Raw genomic sequence first — 24,961 nt, 5'->3', positions numbered from 1 at the left:
AGGTTTTATTTAAATGTCATAAGGACACCATGTGTTTAGTGCCGAATATTAGCATAAGATGGTGAACAGTAACAGTGTTTGACTGCGTAACTCTCGGTCTTGTTCTGCATAACCAAAGATTTTCTCGCGTAAACTTCTGTTAAAAAATATCTTTGCTTTTTTGGATGGAAGTTGATGTGATTCTGGCATGTTGAAAATTAAAACTGACATTTCAATGGTGTCAAGAATCCGCACCTCAAAAAGACAATGAGATCTTATTGTGCTCAAAATCACCATGCAGTTGTTGATAGTTATTGGGCAGAAAATGTCATGTTAAAAACAAAAATAGTATATTTAATGTATTTACAATAAACATACAATCATGTAATCTTTTTCCAAGAAATATACAGAACATAAAGCTTTTAAATATAAATCCATATTATCCAAAGAAAAAAAGAAAATAATTCCAAAGAAGCAATAGAGCATATTTAAAAAACCTTTAGTGATGCTTTGAAAATATAGGTGATATTTTCTTATTTCAATGTCCTTTTCAAAGGTCCTCTGCATAGAGCCATGAAATCCCCACATGGAACATCACCCGCAGCAAACGCATCACTCCAAAACCCTCACTAACATGGTTAGCACATGGTTTCACTTTAATCAAAGGCAACATGCTGCCTGAAGGCTCAAACCAAAGGATTTTCTATCTGCATATGAAGAGTTTGCTTCCAAAATAACATCCATCATTTACAAAAAAGTGACTGTCCGTACGAAAGAATTATTAGCAAAAAAAACAAATGATGGGCGTATTTACAGGATAACTGTCCACCGATGTCAAAATGTCTCTTGAATGATAAACCCCAAGAGTTGTTGTTATTTTGCCCAGAAATGTCATATTTTAGCAGTAAACTCTTCATACGTTAATACTTCTGTAACTGTAAGTTTTGCTATAAAAGTCAATCTGCTGTTACCACAAGGCAAGGTCATCCAAAGAGAATAATGAGAGAAATAGGATGTAAAAAAAAAAGCCCCAAAACATTTATGCTCCAAAATTATTTTCTCATCACAAGGCAAAACAGTCCTGTCGCGGCAGGTGAATACGAGGTCAAGCAAGCGCCGCCACGCTCGCCGGCGCACCAGACGGACCCGGAAAACGTAGTGTTTTTCTCTGCGTGTGTTGAATGTTACGGTGCACGGGTTGTCAGGAGGTCTACGAGGAGCTCCTAGCCTCCAGGCACGGTCAGGTCTGGTCCGTAACCTACGGCCAGCCTCGTCTACTGGACGATGTCAGGCTGGAGCTCGACGTCGGTGCCACTTGTTTCAAGCAAAGTGTTGTTTTAATTTGGACCTAAGCAACAAACAGTTATCAGCGTTGCCACTAAAGACAGATTAATCTAAATTAGACCTTCACTAGTCGAAAGGTCCTACATATCAACAGTTATTACATCCTAAATAATACTGTTATCTAGACCCATTTACAATATCTTATAGGCAATGTGTTTCTGGGACACTTTAGTATGATACGGTGAAAGTAAGTGGAGGGGTTTTGTCACAGAAAGGCTACATCCAGCTGGAGGATCCGCTCCGAGCTCCAGCGTGGTGAGACAAAAAGTTCCCCGCAGGACGTTACCGAACACTTCTACGGTGTCACTTTGGCACTTGTATGGCACTATTATGTACAGTCAGCACTATGACACATTGGACGTGACAGATATCAAAGACAGTGACACCTGTTTGGGGGGAGGGTGGGGGGGGGGGGGGGGGGGGGTATTGAGGAGGAGATGGTGGCCAGCTGCTAATGTTAGTTAACACCCTCCTCCCGGTTAGAAGCTCTTGGCATAATGTCCGGCTCGGCTGAATGTCCTGCTAGGCGCCAATCCTCCTGCCAGGGACAGTCAAATTTAGGGCATGGAGACGGTTTCAAGCACTTGAGTTTAAGTCTCACTGCTGCGCTGAAAAGCCGCGTTAGCCGACATTCGTCTGGTCGGGCTCCGTGCTGCATGTAGGTCCGATGATGATCTCAGACATGTCTCATCCCCTCGTTACAGAATGTCCTCTTTATTATTTAAGATGCTGGAGCATCATCAATGTATAGTTTGAATCTCACACTATTAGTTAATTGAAACACTAAACTAAATACATCCTATGACTAGTGTGGATCCCAGACAGATTCCACCATTCGCAAAGAAATGTACTCATTAAATATGAGCGGCAGCATAAAATGGGACTGAATCAACTTAAACTGTAAGGGACAGTTTTCGGGAATACACTTATTTACTTTATTGCAGAAAGTGATTGACAGCTCCCCAATGTCTGTTCATTATGTACGAGGCCAGAACCAGCAGCTGGTTATCTCAGCAGTAAGATGGAATCTCGGATCTTGTCACTTACGGACAAAGTCGGGGTATCATTCGCCCCTATTTCCATTCTTAAATAAGCTGGCGTGCAAACACGAGGGCGGCATCGATCTTCTTGTCAAACTCTCGACAACAAAGGGATTAAGCTTACTTCCCAAAACGTGGAACTGCTCCTCTAACTCCAAACAACAAGGGGATAAAATCTATGCGATGGTGAGTGTCGGGACAAAGGTCCGTATTTTTGATGCAAAACATATTAAATACTTACAAAGTAAGCCAGAAAAAACAATACATTCTATTTATAAACTGGATATGTCAGATATCAGAATCCTACAGAGTTCCTAAAAACTTAAATATCATTAGACAGAAGAAAACGATTTGTTTGTAGACAATCACTGCAGTGTGAGTGAGTCAGCTGAGGTTTGCTAAAAAATTGTCAACATCACAATGCAGTATGCATTATAAAGCGTCTCCATGGTCTAAAATAGAATTTGAAGGCCATTGGAGTTAAATGTGTATTTAACCGTTACCATGGCCACCAAACCGCAGCTTAGTGACATAGTGAATATCTATTTTTTAACATTGCATGCATTTACCAGCATGCTTTTAAATGAACTAATTCTGGCAGGACACTGTGCGTCATGCTATGCTGTGTCTGCTGACAGCCAGCCCACCACATTCATCGTGTCTCAGTGCCTCGGCCCTATTTAAATGCCTCCACACTCTCGCTCTGTGCAGCCATGTGAGCGTTGCTGCTGTTACAGATTCCATCGGCGAAGGCCTCCTCCACCACCACAGCCTCCACCCGCCGTGGCCCCTCTGCGTGCGTTTACCCCGCGGAGTCTTATTTGCGATGCAGCAGTGTATTCCATGCGTTTCCTGGAGTAGAATTACACCACCAAGTCAACCGTATTTCTACCTCCGTTTGCCATCGACACAAGTGTTCCTGGCAGAATTATAGGACGGTCAGATGAGCGGTGGGAGAGATTTCACAGGTTCAGGGGCCGAGTCGGCTCAGGCCTCGTCCGACTGCTCGCGGGTGGGCCACCGAACGCTTGCATCCTCTCTCGCGGTCCGTTGCTTTTTAGTTCGCCAGCTAAAACATCTGGGTGGCTGCGTTTTTTAAAACTTACTTTTGGAAGTTGCACCTCATTCCTATAAATGCCAGAGTGAGGACTAGCAATATGGTTTGAAGTTAAAAAAAACTCGACAACACAGTAAAGGGATCATTGTTACTTACGGGCTCAACGCTCAACCCAACTGCCCTCAACAAATGTCCTACAAGGCCTCTAGAACAAGATCGGACCGATTACATCGAAAGCCACTGAGAAAGATTTTCTAAAATCTCAACAAGATGTGCAACGTCAACTCAAACTGAACTCCACCCTCTGATCTCGTCAGACAGGAGGCACAAAAGATAAAATCTATTTTTGTGACAAATATTGTTCTACTGTTCCCTGTCTCTTTGTATATATATATATATATATATATATATATATATATATATATAAGATATTGAACGATAAAAATACCAAAATTCTTTTCTTTTCTCCTCTTGAGATGAAATGCTGTTGTTGTGTAGTTGGGTATAAATGAATTGGTTTTCAGGGGCATTAAGCGATTTGTATTGAAACTTTTTTACATTTTGACTCTGCAATGCTCTGAGGCTTTAACAATGTAACCAACAAACAGAGCGTCCTTCATGTGATATGCTGCCCAATATTATCATCAATATTTCATCCTGTACTTGTTGATGTTTGTTAGTTCTCCTTTGCTTCGTGCCCTTATGAGCCTCTGTAATCATCATTTGTTGCAGTGAGCTTTGCCAATTAAGTGAGGGAACACACAACTTTGTTATTACATCTGCAGCAGGGTTGCTTAGTAGTTCCGACTGTACGTACGTTGTGTACGTTGTGTCTACTAAAACTACTCAGAGTGAAAAGAATGCACAAACTAACGATGAACAACCGCGCTGTCATCCTTTCTATCTGGCATCTGGACCTGAGAAGTTCTTCCTTCTGAAGGAAAATAAACCGTGGAATAAAGATAATAGTTCTGGTCTCTTCATGAATCTAAAAAAATCCAGAGCTTCTTGTTAATGAACTAGAAGTAAAGTGGAGCGTCTCGGTGGATCAGTGGTATAACGCATTAACTGCAAAGTCATTCCATGTAATTCCTAATTTATTTCCCCGCGTTATCTGTCGAATTAAGGAAGTGTGAAGAAAATGATAAAGTCAGCTTAATATTCCGTCTGACTATAATGGATAGGATTGCCCGTGTACTTAGTAAAAGGTGCAATGGGGATGTAGAACATTTGGGGAAGCATCTGTTTAAGTGCTTTCCCCACGTCTGATGTTTTGGGTGAGAAGAAGATAAGGAGCTTACTAAGAACATTCTTCTACACTGACGTGGCACCGAGGAAACATCGCACGTCACTCCAGTTGCACATTAACGGCCTCGGCTCCCGTCCGCGGTGCAGACCGCCACTATAAAACAGACTCCATGTTGTCGCACGCATCTTGGTCCTCCAGGTTGTATATGAACTTTGTCCTGTTGGCCGGGTTCTGGGTGATCTCCTTGCCCAAATTGTCCAGAGTCACGTTGGAGGCGAAGAGTTCGGTGGGCGTGAGGTAGCCCTCGCTGTTCTTGATATATTTCCTGTAGTTCTTTCTCAAACACTGCCACGTGGTGGCGTACAGGACGAAGGCGGACGACTTGAGGGCGATGGCGATGCTGACGTACAGATGCCTGTAGGCCACGTTGTCGTACAGCATGCAGGCGCCCTTCTCGCCGCAGACGGAGCTCCAGAACAGGCAGGTGGAGTCGATGCCCATGCCGAAGATCAGCGGGGGAGGGATGAAGCCTGCGGAGAGGGAGAGGCTTACAGTTTGAGTCTCCTTGATATCCGAAAACAGACACAGACGGATCGCGACAGTTCCTTTTAAACCGAGGTGATCAGAGCCGCAGGCCGACAGAGGACTTGTCACGAGCACAGCAGGAATGTGTAGCAGGTCAAACGAAGAACAAATCACTTTCTGTGGTCATTAATGCAGAAAAGACGAATGTAAAGTCAGTATATTTGACATGTCTCACCAATCAGTCGCAGGAGGAGGAACAGAACTCCAAGGGCGTACGATTTCAGCTCCGGACTAACAGTTCTGAGAACAAAGACAGAATTGGCATAAACACGTTGGACTAGTGAGTCGAAAACAAAATGTTGCTTGAGTACAGAGAGCGCCGTCGACCTGCTGATCTAACTTATCTCCCAAAATATCCAACTGATATTGAGAAAGGGAATTATCCTTTCACTGTCTTTCTAGCAATGTTGACACGTTCACAGATCAAACAATTTAAATTAAAAGTACATAGTACGAAATACCTCCCCACCACATCCAATTTTGTTTGACACGATGAAATGTGCATTATTTCATAAATGTATGTTTATTACACATGTTACATGTATATGTCTATTAACACAGTATGCGTGGTGTATTTTGACGTCTTTGTAATGAAGATGATTCCAATCCGTTTGCCCGTTGAGGAGATTAGAATATCGGTAGCTCCCTCTAGTGGGCAGTCCAAGCGTAGCAGCAGGTCTCCTTACCTGATGAGGATGATGACAGAGGGCGTCTGGGCCATTGCTCCGATCATGCTGCACACACAGATCACACACAGGAAGGTGAGGAAGGCCTGCTGACAGCCCGGACTGGGACACTTCCCCGGTAAAGCCACCGCCTCCTCGCTGGAGCTGGATATACACGTGCAGCTGGTCAGGTTCTGACACAGAGACAAGAAATCAGATCAAAACGTTCATCTAAAGCACGACTGATGATGTATGTATTCTGACATTTATTTTGAGCTCTCCCACGTCCAACGACAGCTCATTTCAGTCGGCGTTAACTGTTCACTCACAGGTTTGGTGCAGCCAGCGAAGCAGGCCGAGAGGTAGGTGACTCCATTGGAACCGCAGACGGGGCTCACCGATGCTGTGTAGCAATTGCAGTTATTGATGCACGCCGACTCAGGGTGCTGCCATGACCGCAGCGTCCTATGGAGGAGGTCACAGGTCAAGCTGGGCAAGCTGCTTGGAAAGTGGAGTGAGCTAAAGTACTAGCTGGTCTGCATTAAATGACGACCACAGCGCAGCCTAGGACACCGTAATCAGACAGCGAATGCTCACGGGCGTAATGAAGACCTACAGCTCTGCTAGCTTCCAATCGAGTGAGCTCAGAGGTCTGCACACCCAGCGGGATTGAACTAAACGTCCGCGTGCGGAGGAGAAAGCTCTGCTAACTTCAGAAAATGCTGGGGTCAATGTAGGTGGAGTGGACCCGCCCTCGTTTTATTATTTTATTTATAATTATTATAGCTAAAAGCACTACATACTGTTAAGTCTACAATAATGGAGAAAAGCTCCATGAATCATTAACACCCCCTCCCAGCTGGCTCATATGGCTCATAGTGACAGGAAAGACAGATGTACACGATATCAGCATAAACTGAAATGCAGGTAGTTGACTAACCACACGTATAACCTTTTTTAGTATTTTAACACATTTTTTAGTGTCTAGCAAATATGAATATGAGTCTGGCTTACTCGTTGCCGTAGGCTACAGTGACCCCGGCAACGGGTCCGGTGTCGCAGCCCAAGAAGAGAAAAGAGACGTAGCAGGCGGTGGACACCAGGTTGACCATCATGGCCATGCGGACGGCGCCCAGAGCCGACAGGTTCAGCTTCTTCACCAGCAGCCCCCCGAGGAAGATACCCAGACAGGCGCATGGGATGGCTGTCATTCCTGGGGAGGAAACGACAATGATGCACAAAACCTTCCCAGAAACGTTGACTCCTTAGTAGAGGATCCTGCACTGCACGGATGTTCCATTTTTGTTTGTTTGATGATCGGAAACAGAACAAGGAAGGTTCGTCCTCCACTTGGACGCGGCGATGATCCGCCTACCTAGCAGCTGATTGGCTGAGGAGGTGGTGAGGTTGAACTGCTGCTCCAGGTATTTCCCGAGGAAGGCAGCAAAACCGGCGACCACAGCGATCTCCATGCAGGCTGCCAGCGTGATGCAGCTGAACACCGGATTGGAGAGAAGGTGCCTGGTCACCCGGGGGATTACTGCGTCCATTCAGAAGTAAAGGGGAAAGGGGATAAGAGGCACGGTGAAGAATTATCTTTTCTGAGACGTCACTTTTGGAAATTCCCCACTTGTCTTCAACCTCTTTTCCTCGGTGTCTCCACCTTCTGAGCTCCTCCTCACCTCTCAGATGCTCACAAACTGAGAGTCCGCTGTTCATATCGAAGCCATGAACGGCCCCGTTGGGTTTAGAGTCCTGGCACTCCAGGGTCAGGGAGGAAGGCAGCATGGCCTGCTCGCTCTCCCCTCCACCGTCCATGTCCTGCTCGTCCAGCGCCTGGGGGAAGCCGAACATGAAGAGGGATGAGACGAAGAGTAAGGCACCGCAGAGGAGGAAGCCGGCCCACCACGCCCCGATCCAGCGAGGGTCATCAGGAGTGATGTCCAGCTTACCTGGACAAGAGGCAAGGACATTTACCGCAAAGGAGGGACGTGGAATAATGTTTTCGGATGGAATTTCACTGATTTATTTGAAAAATCTGGATTCCAGATCCAAATTAATGTTGCATTATTAATTTTCCCAGTCGGGTTAATGAAAATATTACTGGAAATTAACGTAAATTCAACGATGTACCTAAACAAATACGAAGAACATGCAACTCACTGGTGTCCATGAAGACAGCATCAACGTAGACTTTGGTACAGACAGAACCTAAGATGAAGCCACAGGCTGGACCGAACACTAATGTCGAAAATAAAATGCCTGCAAGACAGAAAGAGAGAGGACACACAGCAGTCAGTTTGTCAAAAGTGTTTTAGCTGAGCTTAGTTGAGACCATATACAGTTCACATTATTGTTTCTGTTGTTTATACTTTCGGTGTAGATGTATAAGTGTATAGCTCCTACAGTCTGAATTTAATGTATACTCCTGCTGTTATTGTGCTTTTTTAAACTTTATAATAACATTTTATATATATATATATATATATATATATATATATATATATATATATATATATATATATATATATTTGTGCATGTACGTGAGGATGTTTCAATACAAAAAAAACATCTGTGTAGGAGTCTATATGGTCATTTTTTTTAATGTCTGAATGAAACAATAAAAATCCCAATTGAAAAAATGAAATCAAAGTCTATCCATCTGTCCATCATGGAGAAACTAAGAGAAAAACACTCGTAGAGTAAGTGCATTTCCCCTCACCCGTCAGCAGAGGGCAGCATTGCATTAAGACTGCAAAGTGGCCACTACTGAATGACTTTTATTAAATATGTGGTTTGTTAACCCACTGTCCTGGTATGAAATGCTTTCAATTCAAAAGAAGACGAATTACTAAACTCATAACAAGGGACTTTTGATTTAATCAGATGTCTCCTACTGGCAGATTCATTCACATTACTGTAATATGCTGCTCATAGGTTGGACAGTAACTGATCCAAAACTAGATTATCCCACAGGATCATGAATAATCAAGCAGGAAATGGGTTCTTAGTCTGAGAGCAGTGGGGAGACCCTGGTGCAGCAGCTCGGGTTTTCTCTTGAAAGCTGCCCTGCTTCAGTCCAGACAGAGGCTGAGAGGTTTCCGGCAAGCGAGAACAGTCTGTGTGTGTGTGTGTGTGTGCGTGCGTGTGTGTGTGTGTGTGTGTGTGGCGCTGAAAGTCACTTATCCATGGAAGTGGTAAGTGGACCAGCAGAAGTGAGCTGCGGTAGTGACTGCGGGGCCGCTCCCTACTGAGAGAGCCACAGTCCATTTTTGTTTTCGGTGATGGATGTAATAATTAGTGTTGTTGTCATCACCACTGATCGATCTGAAAATGTCTCTGTAATATAAGCCAGGCCACCTTTTTAAATCGCTATTTAAAAAACCCTTGAACATAAAAACATGTTTTAAGCACAATTATTTTGAAGACTTTTTAAATCCTTTAATTTGATTATCGTAAATACACTAGTGGCAGGATATCAGTGTGATTTACGACTGGTGTCTTGAAAAGCCACATTGGTGCATATTTTAACACATGTGGTCTTAATGGAGCACAGGCAGCCAAATATGTACAATAGATAACTATTACAGTCAGATACATATAAACATAAAAAAAATGTTTAGAAAGTTGTGTTTGGTAGATCATGTCTCTGTTGTAACAACGCTACTTGGCAATGCATTTTATACCGTTGGAAAGCCTGTTAATTTCCTGTTTAAATGCCGTCCCATGTGTAAGGAACATGCATTTGCGGGATGAGCAGCACAGCTATGAGGGTGCACCAATGAAAGATTTGCCTAATTGTCTCTAATGCCAAACAGCTTTTTCGCCTACTGCTATTGACTCTTGTTTGGTGTTATTTAGGGGATTGGGTGATTGAAGACTATCAGTAACAGGAAAGAAAGATAATTTTACAGTCGGGAGCCTCGGGAGTGTGTGGGAGAACCATTTGCAGCCACAACAGCCTGGAACCTCCTCCTCATGCTGGTCACACACCGCTGACCAACGTGGTTGTGTTGGTCACTACAGCATGAACAGCCCGCCCAAGCTGCTCCCACAAGTGTTCAATTAAGTTGAGGTACGGGCAATTTTCAATTTTCACAAATTGCAAATTATGGAGGTAGCGTCCGATAAAGCCCGCTCTGTGGAGGCGAGCGTTGTCATCTTGGGAGGATGGAGTTCGATCCCAGACTGTGGAGAAATGGGATCGCCGCTGGTTGCAGAATCTCATATCTCCATATCTCTCTGCATTGAGATTACCTCCAATGAAGACAAGCCTCGTTTTCCCAGTGATGGAGATGCTGTCCCACACCATCATATTCACTCCACCAACGGGTGTTACTCTATTGGGGCGGCAATCAGCACACCCTTCACCCCGTCTTCTCCGCACTTTGACCCTACGAACCAACTTCCGTTGGCAGAATCTGGACTCATTGCTGGACAAACAGGCCTGGTGAGAAAAGCACCCGTGGCCCGATGGGCCCGGAGATTGTGTAGTCTGTTCCGGATCGTCTGGGCCGAGAGGCGTGCGCCATAGTGTCCTGCACACGGTTCCCAAAAGGGCGAGAAACCGGTGGGACGTTCCCTGCTCGGTCTCGCTCTGACATCCCTCGATACATGGAACTTGGCCATCAGTTTGGAGATGGTACGAGGGCAAATAATGCTGCAACTTTTGCAGAACACCAGCTTAAAGTTGCCCTATCGCACGTCCTTATCAAGATCAGACAAACGTGGCCTGCTGATTCTTGCAGCGGACGCCGACTGACCCCTGTAGCCCATGCTCACAGGTGCTGACGATCCGGTGCCAATCTGAGGTACCTGTCTAAACGTCCACGTGAAGCTGCTCCACTGTGACTCTGTGACTGAGTGGAAACAGCTGGCGACCACAGCAGCAACGCGCATGGTGACTTAGCGGTGAACCGTGCCGTGGCGAAAGAGCTCATGCTGACGGAACAGCTGCCCGACGGCCGTCAGGACCGGTGGCGGTCTGGTGTCTGGACTTAACAGCTGGTGCTGCTAAACCCATTTGTACTGCTATGAACTACAGGAACTTTAACCATACAGGGCAAAACTTGTTGAAAAAATGATTTTAATATGTGCGAGTGTGTGCTCAACTTTTGCAGGAAAATGCTTTTTTACTGTAAAAACATGGATCTGTATATTTTGTGCTCAAGTGGTAGGTGTGACTAAAACCCAGGAAACGTTCCCACAAATTGTCTAACCCTGTACAACCACACAACATTTGAGCACTTTCAACATTGTGCTGTTGAAATAGAAGTTACTGCATCGTGATTTGTGGAGATGGTGCAAGGAAACAGCAACCTTTGTGAAAATGTTATGATGTTTGCACATTCCAAATAACAATGTACATTAATAAGAAAAACAAATGTGTCTGAGGTTGATTTTCAAAGGATTGAGTGCTCGTTAGGGGCTGCATGTAAATCCCTTTGGATTTATTGACTTTCCAATGATTGCAGTTCTGCCTCAGTGTAGCCGAGGAAGAGAGGCGTCCTCAGTTAAGCAGCAGTGTGACTAGCACATATCAATGGATTGATGCCTCGGGGACGTGAGGGACAGGGAGACGTCTTACAGACCAGCGACACAAAGAGGGAGCATCCAGACAAAGCTCACATAGGGGATGACACTATTTGTTCCACTAAAACACACACCATCAAAAAAGGGGACACCTGTAAAGGAGAGACGTCCCATTCCAAAACAAAACAAAACAAAAACTACCGGGTGTGTTTTTGGAAGCAATGAATATGATCACATGAAGTTCTTCATTAAATAACCGTCTATACAAGTCATTTCAAGGACTTTGCGTCTATATTGCCAAACGGGATGAAGGAAGCGCCACAAATAATTCATGAACGTGTATATTCTTGGTGCTGAACTGATCTCATCGTCATGGCCGATACATCGCAGTAAAACATTTATCATGTCTTTGGTATTTGCATGAGCTTTAAAAGGGCAGAGAAGAGTGCAGGTTGACATGTGCAAATGAAACGTGACGCCCGTGTCAGGCACGCGCTGTGGGCCGTCCTGGCAGGACACGCTCTGCCCTGGAGATGCTGTGCGCTACGAAATATTTCCATGTGGAACCGTAATGGATTTCCAATGTTTGTATTCCAAAAAAAAAGAGAAAGAAATGACTGCTGAGGTATATTTCTTGACTATATTTTCGAACTGCTTTGTCTGAGAGCAGTGGCGATGAACACAGGCGCACAAAACAAAGATCAAGGGACAGTAAAGTGTTCCTGGTGGACAAGAAACGCATGGGAGATTAGTTTAATCTGATCAGTGACCCGGGCTCTCTGTGCCACAGCGTCACATGATGACTGAAGCTGATTGTACGAGGACGGCACAATTCTCAAGACCATTTATTTAAGTACCGAGCTTTAGTGACGTCCCCGTAAAACTGACAGCTTGTGTGAATGGCAGGTAGAGACACTTCACTTAAAGTGGGAGCTTGTACAGGATGTAACAGCTCCTACTGGATTGTAACACTACGATGTAATACAGGCTGCCACTTGACCCGAACCTAACATGGGTTTGTTCCGAAAATAACCGTTATTAAACGTGTCCAGAGTATATTGCTTTCATGATTAAAGCCTCAAACACACATATACAAAACAAGAAGAGATGTCGAGCCAAAATCTTTCCACATATCCAACCACGATGGCTGTTAACTAAATGGTTATAGATGAGAGTTTTAGAGGTAAATAAGTGCAGGGAGAAATTTGGTAACAGCAGGTCTATAGTGCATTATGAACATACAATGCATTATAATAAAACAACGTATAATTATAGTAATAAGCAGTCGTAACTGTCCATAATAATTTGTATTCATATTCTTGCCACATGTTTATTTATGGTTATTGTTGCATAAATCATTCCTGCATGAATTCAATTGAATATTTTCAATTTTACTTAAAGCCGACATTGACCATTCAGAGTAACTCATCTTCACATTATAATGTGATACCAGTGATTATAATGCATCATGAAGTGATCACAATGAATTAAACTTAAGCATAAAGCATTTATAATACACTATGATAACAATGAAGTATTATAGCATACCATACCATAGTATAGTATAGTATACCATACCATACCATAGTATAGTATAGTATAGTATAGTATAGTATGGACATGGGCATCATAGAATGCGTAGAACATCCCTGTGGTTTAAATAATGAGTTTTGTGGTGGCAGGTCACATGATACCATGAACACAACATTTAACAAAACACTTAGCATTAGATAACATATATTGTAATCTCGTGCGGTCTAGCAGTTTGGTTACTTTTCATACACACTAAATAAACATAGGATGTAAGATGTCCTACATAAACAATAACTACCGCCTAAAAAACATTCATTTTGAGTCAAAACCTCATGCTATCATTTTGTAAGTTAATTTCTTTGATCAGTTATATTTCATAATGTTTTATCTTCATGCGTAATGATAAATTCTGTAACACTGTTTCAAAGTCTTCCTCTAGCGGGCTGAAAAACATATTTCTTTGAATTCTTTGTACTTCTTTCTAATTTTGCTGAGCATGTTTCAAGTGGATCAACACAATCTGACTCAATGTATTTGTTGGCTAGATCTATTTTACTGGAGTATGTAGTGAAGTAACAAGAGGTACCACACAGACTTTTAGAGGTACAACAACACAAATCAATACACACAATGTGGTCAGTGGTCTTTAGTCACCTGGTCTTTTTATTGCTAATATTAGTCCTTTAATCTAATCAAAAACAGAAGGGACATGATGCAATAGCAATGCCTGTGCTCTGCACCCTTCTGCAACAGATGCAGCAGAGGCAAGGTCATAGCGCGTGAGACGGGGCCACGCCGCCGGCGCATGAATAATTTCTCACTCGGACTCACATTATGCCGCGGGTTCACTCACTGGCACTTTGTGTCTTGGCATAGGTGCTCCTTAAAAGGTGCACATATAAAACAACCTGGGCCCGATCAGAGCAGACAGCGTGTGCTGAGTCAGCGTCCATTCCTTCCTCTGCTGTCCTACGGCGGAAGAGTAATAACTCCACTGGAGTAAAAACATTTTGCTGCAGTGGACTCTCTCGGCCTCGCAGCGCTTCATTACACGCATTACGCCGATGAATAGCGGCTAAAATATGAGGCGGGGAAGAGAGAAGCTGAGCCAGCGGCTGCAGGGCCGGATCCCTCTGGCTCCCTGCGTGCGATCTCTTACTGCGCTTACCAGTCCTGTGGCGTGTTGCTGCTGCTGCTGCTGCTGCTGCAGCGCTTTGAGCAAAATGCTAATGTCTGCATGAAGGTACGTTTACTACGTCCGCCATCTTTAATGAATCAGGTAAGCGCGTTAAATGTGCACAAAATAAAAATGTCACCAGATGACGGAGCTGGCGGTAAAGTTGGGGGATCAATGTCTCGCACAAGGACACACGAGCAGGAGGTTGGCGGCGCAGGGGATCGAAACCGTAGGTGCTGCGACTGGAGGACGAGCCCGCTCTACAGTTGCTCACCAATAGCCAAAGTCAATGCAATCGATCCGCTACGGACCGGGAGTGTCTGCGCAATATTTCATGGCAATCCATCAGCTGGTGAGATGTTTCAGTGAGGACCGAGGACTTCAAAGAGCAATTTTAAGAGCGAAAGATTTGCTTTCCAGAGACTGCAGACAAATGTGAACATGTGATACACGAGGAATAAGTGGCGGCGTGCGAGAGGCCTACTGAGTCTGTGAAGTGTAACTCACACACATGCTGTATAACCTGATACAATCATCGCACTTGGAAGAATCAGGATGGAAACTATTAATATTGTAAAAAATAATAATGAAAGAAAAGAAGAGAGCATGAATGATGTAATAGAATAGCTTTCCTGTTGCAGGCTCTTAGAGCGATTCGATATAGAGGAGGATTAGATGCGTTCATTTGGGGTATCAGTCACGCAGCAGACAGCGATCAATAATCCAATTACAATCCGGCTCGGACATTATACTGCAGTCAACAGAGCTCCTTAAATGGGAAGCCATTTTCTGGTCATGTATGCCGGAGGTCAAGACTTTAAATATTAAATAGAGATGAACATACACACATTCAAAGACTCGATATCAGTCGGCCTCTGGAGCACCACCATTTAATAGCATTAGTTACCCACTGATTTTCATTTAGTTTCCTGCCGGTTGTACTTTGTGAAGTTCTAACTAGCAAATGATAACATATCGACCTACGATGGTGAACGCTGTGAATATAAAGGCAGCTAAACATTAGCAAGGTAACATTGTCTTCTGTATCAAGATCAAGCTCTGCTGTTGCCGGCTGTCACTAAGGGCTAACCCTGTACGTCAATCAGATCTCGCTCTTCATTGTATCTCTGCTACATTAACAGTGCTTTTATGTGTGTATGGTCCTCTTATCTGCCAGATGGCACAATGATCTAATAACAAAATAACAGAAAAATCGAAAACGCACACACACACACACACACAGAGTTCTGGACATTGAGAGACAACACAACCTTTGAGAGAGAGCAGGATCCAGTACTGACACAGGACCGATGCAGCACAGGTGAATGCTGGAGGACATGTCTTCCACGTGGCATTTGGGCCGTCCTGGTCCACGTGGGGGGAAGAGCTCATGACAGAGCATCATCTGGTTTGTTTGCGAGCCCCGTTGACAACTGCTACTTTGACCTTCAAGCATTTGGTTAAATGTCTGCTAAACTACTCCTAACTGCTTCTCTGTCACGCTGGATTATTTAGGGGTATTCTTACAATGTCACGTCGGGCTCTTATCAAATAAGGCCACCACCCTTGAAACTGGGAAAAAGGAAGCTGGAGGAATACCGAGCAGCACATAACATACATGTGCTGTATGGAGATTGGGCTCCATGCAATTCCCACAACGGAGAACGCAGCGGCCACATTGTAGGAGGTAACCATGGCGATCAATATGCCTGGATTGTGAAAAAAAAAAAATGCGAGGAAGGGGGTGGTGTGAAGAAAAGAATAATAGACTATCTGTAAGTGTCAAAGGAAGAAGCCTGGGGGACGTTATGAAAGAGCCGATTCCTTGTTGGCTGGCAAAGGGCGCTGTGCACTGATGCAGGACACGGGACACGGACCCTGATACCAGATCCCAGGAAACACTTCAGTTTGAAACACAATTATACAAATGGACAAAAAGCATAAAATAAATTGTGTTTAGAGACATTCTTGGTTGACTAACCTGACTGTTTAGTCTCACCGGACTGACTGACAATCAGACTCACACAGACACTTATTCTGATTGTTAAAGTTAAACCGAATTCTCAGTTAGTCATTTTCTGGCCAGTGCTGAGTGGTAATTTAGATGTATTTAAGATTTAACTATAAATTGTTAGTTCTTTTGGTCATGTTGGTTGATTATAATATGATGGATTACAATGAAATGTAAAACATACATACGTGGTCCAGACAGGATAAATCCGAAATCAAATGGCACAAATATTCCCCTCGGGAAGAATTTTTGTTATTTTTTTGATCTCTTAACTAAAGAATACCATTAAAGTCCATAAAGACTTGAAGAAGCAGAAGCACATGATGAACATATACTTGTTTTTATTATTTTACAAATGGAACAAATAGATCATTTTAGGAGGGTAAGTGTTGTGCTAGTGGGTTGTCGTATGAACAGTGTGAATATAATGGCAGCTAAACATCAGCAAGGTAACATTTCACAGGGCCGTGCGTCTAATGATCATTAGATCGTAGAGTTCTTTTAGATCTTCTAAAATAGTGAGGAGATATTAAGTGTAACGTCGAACATCAGGCATCTGCTATGAAGCTGGGGGGGTTAGGGAGGGATGTTGGGCGCTGTGCTATAGCCTTGTTCGCTCCGTCCTCCGTCCCTCCCTCCTTCCTTCATCTCCTCCTTCCTTCATCTCTTCCACACTGAGTGCCGCTGACAGACACTGTACAGATCGAAGCAGCAGGCCTGCTCACCCTGCAAGAGGTCTGCGCCCAAACGCAAACAGAGACACCGCAACCGGCAGAGGACGTACAGAGAAGCCTGCAGGGGAGGAGCAACCAGCCACACGGGGGCCAACAAGGCTCGGTGCTTAACTAGTTTTAGTGCCTTTTTTCCTCTCCATCGGGGGGGAGAAACTGATGAATCCACAAGACAGCTCTTACACAATAAAATAAACTACAGCTGAGCTTTGACTTATTGCAGCATCAGCTCTTCAAGGCTTTAATGTGATGGGTTTGTTTTACTAGTATACATTATCATACAATAATTGAATGTCATACTCAACTGTAAAATTCGAAATTGAGTGCCAACTGCAATGAGAAGGCATGCAGGATTATGGATTTCTATGACAATGGCAGTCCCAAAAACTAAATGCTCTCCATTTGCAGAAATGTGAAGAGTACAATGAAAGGTTCACTTTTTAGATTGTATTTTCACACGGGCACAAACTTTTCATAAATAAATTGCTGCAACAGTTGTATTTTATTTGCAGGTGAAAAGCCCTCCGATCTAATTACTGGCTAATTGTATCATTTACTTTTGTGATGGGAATCCTTTGTGTGTCTCGTCCTGTCTCTCCATCCCCCACGGCGGCGCTCTGCTAACAGCCACAGAGACCCGGCGCCCGTCTCTGCACTGTTGCCTAGGCAACTTTGGCAGACTGACTGTAATGTGCGTTATGTCCACCTCTTGGTTTCTCTAAGCAACTATAACCGCAGTCCTCTGCTGCTGACCACTGAAGATTTGCCCATCAAATTTGGGAACAAAGCGTGTTGCTCGAGGGCACTTTGGTGGGAAAGGACGGGATCAGACTGAAACCCGTCAACCCGCAACAATAAAGAAAAGATCTGATCAGATTATAATAGTTATTTTAGGCTCCTGCCTTCCCAAAACTGTGTTTATAACCGTAGATACTGATTCTTTAAATCCTATATATATATATATATATATATATATATATATATATATATATATATGTATAAATCCTGATATATATATGTAATTTATTATTTCATAGCCACTAAATATTGAGCAGCATTGCAGTGGATAAAACAAGGCTTTAAGTAAACAAGATTGTAAACTAGCCCAAGTATTGATAGACTCAAGCATCCCCTCACACATAACTGACATGTTTAATAGCCAGCCATCCTCTCACCAAACTCATTATCGGGTTTGGGACAAAACCAAGTCAATATTGTGCAGTGCAGTATCACAGAAACATGTTGACTCATCTCCAAACACCACATCCAGTCATGGGAGAGTATTCAGCTTTCTTTGTTCCCGTCGAAAAATACAATTATGAGCACTTCTGATATTCTTATTTCAACCTGGGTACGGAACTATGAGCAATCTGCATTAAAACCAAACTTGAGCATGAGCGAGTCACATTTATTAAACATAATAAAGGCAGAAGTACTCACACAAACAAAAACAGCACATTTCACACACTTTGTCCTGAGAGGTGCTACAGGAGAGGCTCGGCAGGTTTAGGTTCCTCGACTATATGACTATATGATCTGATCGCTGTATCTGGGAAGTTGACTGTGGTGACACCACAGCAATCAGATGCTGTATGTGATTCATACACTACTTGGAAGTAAGATAATAATCCACACTGATCCTGCAGTCAGGAAGTTTTTTTTTAGACTTTTACTGCTCCTCCAACACCTTCGGGGCGTGAAGCTATTCAGAGATGAAGGAGCACATCAGAGGCACTAGTGTGAAGAACAAGTCAAGGTCAGTCTCCTGACATGAAGAGCTATAGGTGGGGCCCTATGACATCAGCACCATATGGTCATCAAAGTCATTTCATATGAGTTGTTGAAAATTATATTCATCTGCCACATTATTGGACGTTTTTTTACACTAATTAGAAAGATGTCATCAGAAAAAATGTTTAAAAAGCACATCTAAATTGTTGCTCTAAGTGCTTTCAAATTGTTATAATAAATTTGCTTCTGAGCATTCTCTGTGAACTCTCTCCAGCCATTTGTTGTGTACTCCGGTGTATTTTCACGGTTGTTGTGAATTGTGACCTCATTTGTATCGATCAAACGCAGCGAACGTGAACTAAAGACAAAAACTGCTTCAATTCCCAAACACAGCTTTGGCTTTTATCTACTTTGCTTCATGCACACCTGACGTTATCCATTTGTCTAACTTATCATGACTAATTATGATTCAGTGAACATTATTAGTGATCCAATTTAGGTTCAATGTGATTTTGTAATTCTATAGATGTTCCAGTAAGATGAACCCGTGCGTTATTAAGGAGAGGAGATCATTTAGTGCACCAGCGAATGATGAATGTCACAATGTTTTAACCATGCCAATCTAATCAGCCCTTTAACTTTGATAAATATTGTTATTGTGCAGATTTGTATTATTCCATTAGCCGTTGTACCAAGTCCGCCAAATGTAAGAGCGTGAAGAGTCACGCCGTTGCTAATTCTGGTTTTGTTCAAGGATCAAACATCTTTGTTTTCTTCTGCTCAAACTTGTTTTAGATGAAATTGTTAATTGGTTATTGGTTTTAAGTGTAAGGTTAGCAGTGTTGTGCTTGTTTTAGGTGTCACAGCCAATAATAACTCGTGTTAATGTATTTTTCCTACAGCCCATATTACTTCTGGTGTTAGAACCATTTTCACATCTCACATTCAAAAACAGTGTAATAGAGCCTAGTTGGCGCTTGAGGCTAAGCTAATTCTCTGAAAGCACAACATTAAATAAATTGTTCAACATTTTGGGGAGTACGAGATTGAAATTGGACAATGGATTCTCGCCTTATGTCTGTGCACTGAATGTGGAGCCACAGCCAGCAGGCGATTAGCTTAATTTAGCATAGAGTGGAAACAGCTAAAGCCTCTCTCCAAAGTAAAAAAAATATCCTCTCCCTGCACCTCCAAACCTTACTAATTGAATTGAGATGTTGTCTTTGGATGCCGTAGTTGAGCCAGCTGCTCCTGTTTCTGTGGATGTTGAATGCACTTATTGTAAGTCACTGTGGATAAAAGCATCAGCTAAATGAGACGTAATGTATCGTACGTAGTGCTTCCGGTCCTCGAGCTATGGGAGGCTAATGGCCTGCCGACTCCAGCTTCGTGTTTAATGTATATACGTGTGGTATCAATCTCCTCAGCTTATTCTAACAGTCCAATAGGCCGAATCATTTTCTCTGCCTGTGATTCTGAATCAGAGCTGCTTGTTTACCACAAACATATGTACTGTATATCGTGACCGTTTCCGTGGCTCTTAAGTGATTAAGTGCTGTGCTGACAGCAGTGTTTCCAGTCAGCAGTGATGCAAGTTTGATTTATTGAAACTAGTGATTCAGTGAGTTCTGCTCGGGTTCGGGGTTCGGTGTTAGAAAGCAGTCGCTTCACAACGCTAACGAACATAGCTGCCATCGACACGGACACCCCAATCAGCCTCTCTGTATCGGGCAGCGGCGCTCACCTATGTAGAGCGAGGAGTCCTTCCTGTGGACGTGGTCATCGATGTAGGCCACTCCCAGAGGCTGGACGGGCGTGGCTCCGATGCCCAGCAGAACCTGGGCTCCGATCAGCAGCAGGTACATCATGTTGGTGTTGGCTCTGTTGCCACATTTGAACCCGGAGTCCCGGTTCTCTGACCTGGAGTTGTTGGAGCAGATGTCCCTGCCGTCCTCTGCGTGCCACGAGTCCCCGGCTTCGTACTCGTACTGGTGAGTCAGGAACTCGGGCAGGGCCGACAGCAGCGCTCCGAGCGCCATGACGATCCCGCCGCAGCCAATCAGGCGGGGTCTGTGGGCCTTGGCGCCAAAGTAGCTGACAAACAAGATGAGGGCCAGGTTGCCGATCTCGAAACTGCTGGCGATGACGCCCACATCTGCACTCTGGAGGTTGAAGCGTCTCTCTAGAGTGGTCAGAACACTTACCTGGCAGAGGGACAGAGAGGAAACAAGTGTTAAGAACTATAAAACCAGCCTCCTGAAAGCAGCTTTATCAGCAATTAATAGTGTTGTTTCTAGTCATTTTGTCTTACAAAAACATTAAAGTGATGCATTGAGCTTCAGGTGCTTTTCACTAAACGCCGGCCATCTGCCGCTCGAACCAGCAACGTGTTTATGACACATAGCTGCTTCTGGAGTGCTTCACACATCCCCAAGCTTTTCCTTCTTTTTCCTCCCCCCAAAACAACCCGAGGCGGGCGGCCTGATGCCGACCTGAGGAAAATAGATGCATGCACGTGTGTGTGCCTTTAGGCAAGAAGGCCTCACGCAGCTGTTGTAATAATGAAACGGACGCCGTCGTGCCAGCTGTTTGCTGGGTACGCAAGTAATGAAGTGGCTTCTTAAATCAAATTTACACCGGATCAGCTCCAGAACTGGCGGTAAAAGGTTGGTCAGGAGTTGTTTAAAACCTGTATTCATCATTCATCTACAAGCAGAATGTACGCTGTGACCTCTTGCTCTTCTAGTTTGTTGCTTATTTTGTTTCTCCTGTAAGACCAAACTGCATTACAAAATCAAACAATTTACTCGAGAAGGCTGCAACAAGCGATTATTTATATCATCCATTAGCAATGTGTCAATTAACTAAATGGTTTCTTCTATAAAATGTCAGAAAATTGAAACAAGTGCCTGTCACAAGTTCCTGAAGCCAAAGATGACGACTTTAATGTTCTTTTTTTCCTATTAACAGAGCAGAACCAGCCCAACATTTAAGAGGTTGGAACTCTTAGTGCTTGAAATACGACCTGCGCAATTGATCAACCGGATAACAAATCAGATTCGGATTGAGATCCTTTAACCGTTTGTTAACACTGATGACTCATTTAAGTGTGAAAATGCAGTTTGGCAACAGAAGTATGCCAGAGTGCAATAGCTTGTGACGCCACGCAAGGGCAATAACCACCAAAGAGGGCAAAAAGAAGCTGAAGAAGATCTCAGACCTTTGGGACATTGGTGAATGTGTCAGACGTTCCCACGGGCAACCACGGACGCATTCCACCGAAAGTCACCAGCCAACACGGCCTCTCGTTAAACTGCAACAGCAGTCCCCCTGACGAGGATGGATCCCGACGGAAAGAGCTTGAGTACACTGATGAAAACGCAACGTGCAACAGACGTTTAGAAACCGTCTTAGTGTTTAACGCCGGCTACTTTGTCTGGATGGCCGCGACAAAATGCCGCCTCCTTTGACAACATTCACAGCCGTATTTCTTCTTTGACACTGGCTGAACAAGGGTGTGTATGTTGTGGTCCTTAGTCTTTTTCTTTGTCTTGTAAAGGAATAACAATGCTGTACTGGGTCTGATCGCATGCATGTGTGGGACAAGACAGTGCGACTTCAGCGTTGACTGAACATTCACTCTGACCCTTCTGTTCACTTATAATTATGACAAAGCTTTCGTTCACATTTCCCCGGTGTTATAAGCTGAGAGGACACAGTTCAAAGGTCACCAGGGCTAAACGACAGGGTTATGATTTACTATCGCGGTGCTTAAAGATTTATGTGTGAAGCTGTTATGTATGATGGCTGCTGCTGAACGGCCCCTTTACACCTTTTAGATTTACAGTTTGAGGCCGATGCACTCCGATGTTTGCAGACAATATACAAACTGTTGCAGAGCTTTAGACTAAAGTTATTGTTATTTAATCGCAAAAACAAGAGAGAATGTGTGACCGGAAAAAAACAATATATGGCAGTGTTGAAAAAAAGACAGGGCATGAAAAATGATGACAAACTCTATATTTTATACAGAGATGGATAGTTAGTGCTTCCACAGTGCTTCTGTCTGCAGCGGGATTTGCTAAAGGTGCACTTTAGGGTTTAGGATGCTGGTTCAGAGGAGAAAGATCCACTGTCTTCAAGGTAAACACTTATGCACTTTATATTTGGGATACTGCAAAATACATTAGAACCAGCTCAGTCGTGTTCCTGCCAAGCTGCAGTCTCAAACTAAAATCCTGGAAGCAGGCAAGTTGCCCCTTGTTCCAAACAATGCTTCCCTTTAGAGATTCCCACGAGATGTGACCATGCAGTTTGATACAATGTAGTCCTTTTTATATCTGTGCATACAGAAGCGGCACAAATATAAAAGTAAGATGTGATGAGATTCAAGTAAGTAACATTTGACCTTGGCTCTTTTTAAATTGCTTTCCTAAATCGCGCTATTATGACTCTTTATGAAGAAGGTGGCCTCTTTATCAAGTGGTCTGTCCCTTGTGAAGAATAAAACGAAGCCCCAGCCTGCATGTGCTATTATTTATAGTTTAAAGGCTGCATGGGCTGATACCGGTCAGGTGCTTTAGGCTAAAAATAGAGGCATCTTTCATGTTTATACAGATTTACAGTTGTTGGTCCATCTCTTAGTAATGAAGATATAGACATAACAGATACATTAAAGAGACTGTAGGCTGGTTGGCTTTGGCCACACAGGGTGAATAACGCATTACTTGCATATCACCATGCTGTTGGAATATGTTTGGTGTTAGAGATCCTTCAATTCCCCCCAGCATCAAGCAATTGGCATGAAATACATAAACAACAAACAAAACGTTTTTATTTCCTCTCGGCTCCTAATCTCATTCCACCCAGTTCATGTATTGAACCTTATCTCTTATGTTGACATCAAAATATATCAATGCATAAATGAAACCGTCCCGTGATGATGCAGGGTAAATACAATAGGGGCTATTGTTACTTCTGTTGTGGTGATCACGTCATCTGCTGGGCCTGTCTCCTCCAGTGTCAAAGGCCTCCTGCACTGCTGAGGCACACGGTGCAGGATGCAGCAGAGCCGTCAGGGTGGATGGACCTCCTGGCCGGCGTTTCGTAACCTGCTCTCCAGCAGACCCTCCACATACGCATATATATTTAAATATATAAAAAATCTCCAGCAACAACGTGGAGCCCACGGCGGCTGTGACGCGCGTTGTGACATGCAGATGGTGCATAGGCCTGATGGATAATACGCAGCAAGTCATCAATCAGTGAGAGCCGCCCGAGCGTGTGATCATTCTTATGACATCGGAATAATATAATTATTAACCGCATCGGCGGCCGCGGCACCGCCCGCCGTGTGCCGGCGCGAAGGGCGCCGCGTTAACCCGATGATACCCGAGATGCACCGAGATGCGACGTTGCCGCCGGACCAGCGTTGTGTCCGCGGCGGCGGTTCTGTGGGTGGTGCGGGGAGGGGGAGGAGGGTCGGGGGGGGGGGGGGGGGGCAAAACTCACCAAATATGCACCCACGGTGCCCTGTGCCAACATGAGCGCGCATTCCGACACCAGGAAGATCTTGATGTTGGAAAAACACGAGGTCTTCTTCTGGCTGTCATCCTGCTCCGGGTCGTCGGTGCTGCTCCGCTCGGTGCAGATCTGGTTTTTCACCTGCATCCTTCGGCTCAGGCTCCGGTCGGGTTGGTGAACGGGTCCGGTCCGGCGGAGAGCATCTGGTTGTGCTGACGAGCTGCACTGCAGAACGAGTCGGAAGTGTCCCGTCAATAGCCCGTCTGGGCTGGAGTGCACGGAGAGGAATACTGCTGTCCACTCAGCATTACGCACCGTCCGTCAGCGACCTCCTCGCCGCCTGTCCAGCCAGCGCGTCTCGGCCACCTCACGTTTAAATACGTAGGCTACGCGTGCATGTGTGCGACGGCTTCAGATGCCCGACGTAGAACTACAGGACGCCCCTTTCCTGCATCCGGGTTGTTGCCGGGACCGCTGCACCGACTGGATTTGGGGGTTTGGTTACAGAACCGCAGCTCTGCGTCCTTGAACATCGGCGTAATGCTGCTCCTCCTCTGCCTCCTCCCATCAATAGACCGAAATACGACGAGGGAGGTGTGATCTCTGCGTCCCCGGTCCTCCCCCTCTCCATCCACGCGTTTCCCCGCATCATCATTTTACCTGTGCGGGCTGTCAGCTTAATCATCGCCCCCCAAAGATTTCATCAGGACGGACTCTCCAAAAGCACACAGGCACAGCTTCTATTATGTGATCTTAGATCAGGCTGCTTTGCAGATGAACGAATACAAGTCACTTGACCAGAAC

The 24,961-nt window shown here is 44.3% G+C and overlaps 1 protein-coding gene across 1 annotated transcript; it reads right to left on the bottom strand.

The window, feature by feature from the left end:
- Positions 1-289: 289 nt before the first annotated feature.
- Positions 290-24,741, bottom strand: LOC120809988 (solute carrier organic anion transporter family member 3A1). Its single transcript, XM_040164167.2, has 10 exons — positions 24,146-24,741; positions 20,379-20,838; positions 8,083-8,181; positions 7,602-7,871; positions 7,295-7,459; positions 6,934-7,132; positions 6,249-6,384; positions 5,941-6,113; positions 5,430-5,494; positions 290-5,199 (listed from the first exon to the last, which is right to left on the bottom strand). Exons 1-10 carry the CDS (start codon positions 24,302-24,304, stop codon positions 4,823-4,825), a joined length of 2,103 nt encoding a protein of 700 aa, XP_040020101.1. The 5' UTR covers positions 24,305-24,741; the 3' UTR covers positions 290-4,822.
- Between the last annotated feature and the right edge of the window lie 220 nt (positions 24,742-24,961).

The sequence above is a fragment of the Gasterosteus aculeatus genome, chromosome 12 (genome assembly GCF_964276395.1).
Source record: "Gasterosteus aculeatus chromosome 12, fGasAcu3.hap1.1, whole genome shotgun sequence".
In the NCBI taxonomy this organism is placed as follows: domain Eukaryota; kingdom Metazoa; phylum Chordata; class Actinopteri; order Perciformes; family Gasterosteidae; genus Gasterosteus; species Gasterosteus aculeatus.
This window is presented reverse-complemented; position numbering and strand designations above follow the sequence as displayed.

Excerpts from the sequence above, each read along its gene's own strand:
- LOC120809988 (XM_040164167.2), bottom strand. The coding sequence starts at position 24,304 with ATGCAGGTGAAAAACCAGATCTGCACCGAGCGGAGCAGCACCGACGAC. Across the intron at positions 7,872-8,082 it reads TGCTGTCTTCATGGACACCA|GTAAGCTGGACATCACTCCT; the intron begins GTGAGTTGCATG and ends CCTCTTGTCCAG. Across the intron at positions 7,460-7,601 it reads AGTTTGTGAGCATCTGAGAG|TAATCCCCCGGGTGACCAGG; the intron begins GTGAGGAGGAGC and ends GAATGGACGCAG.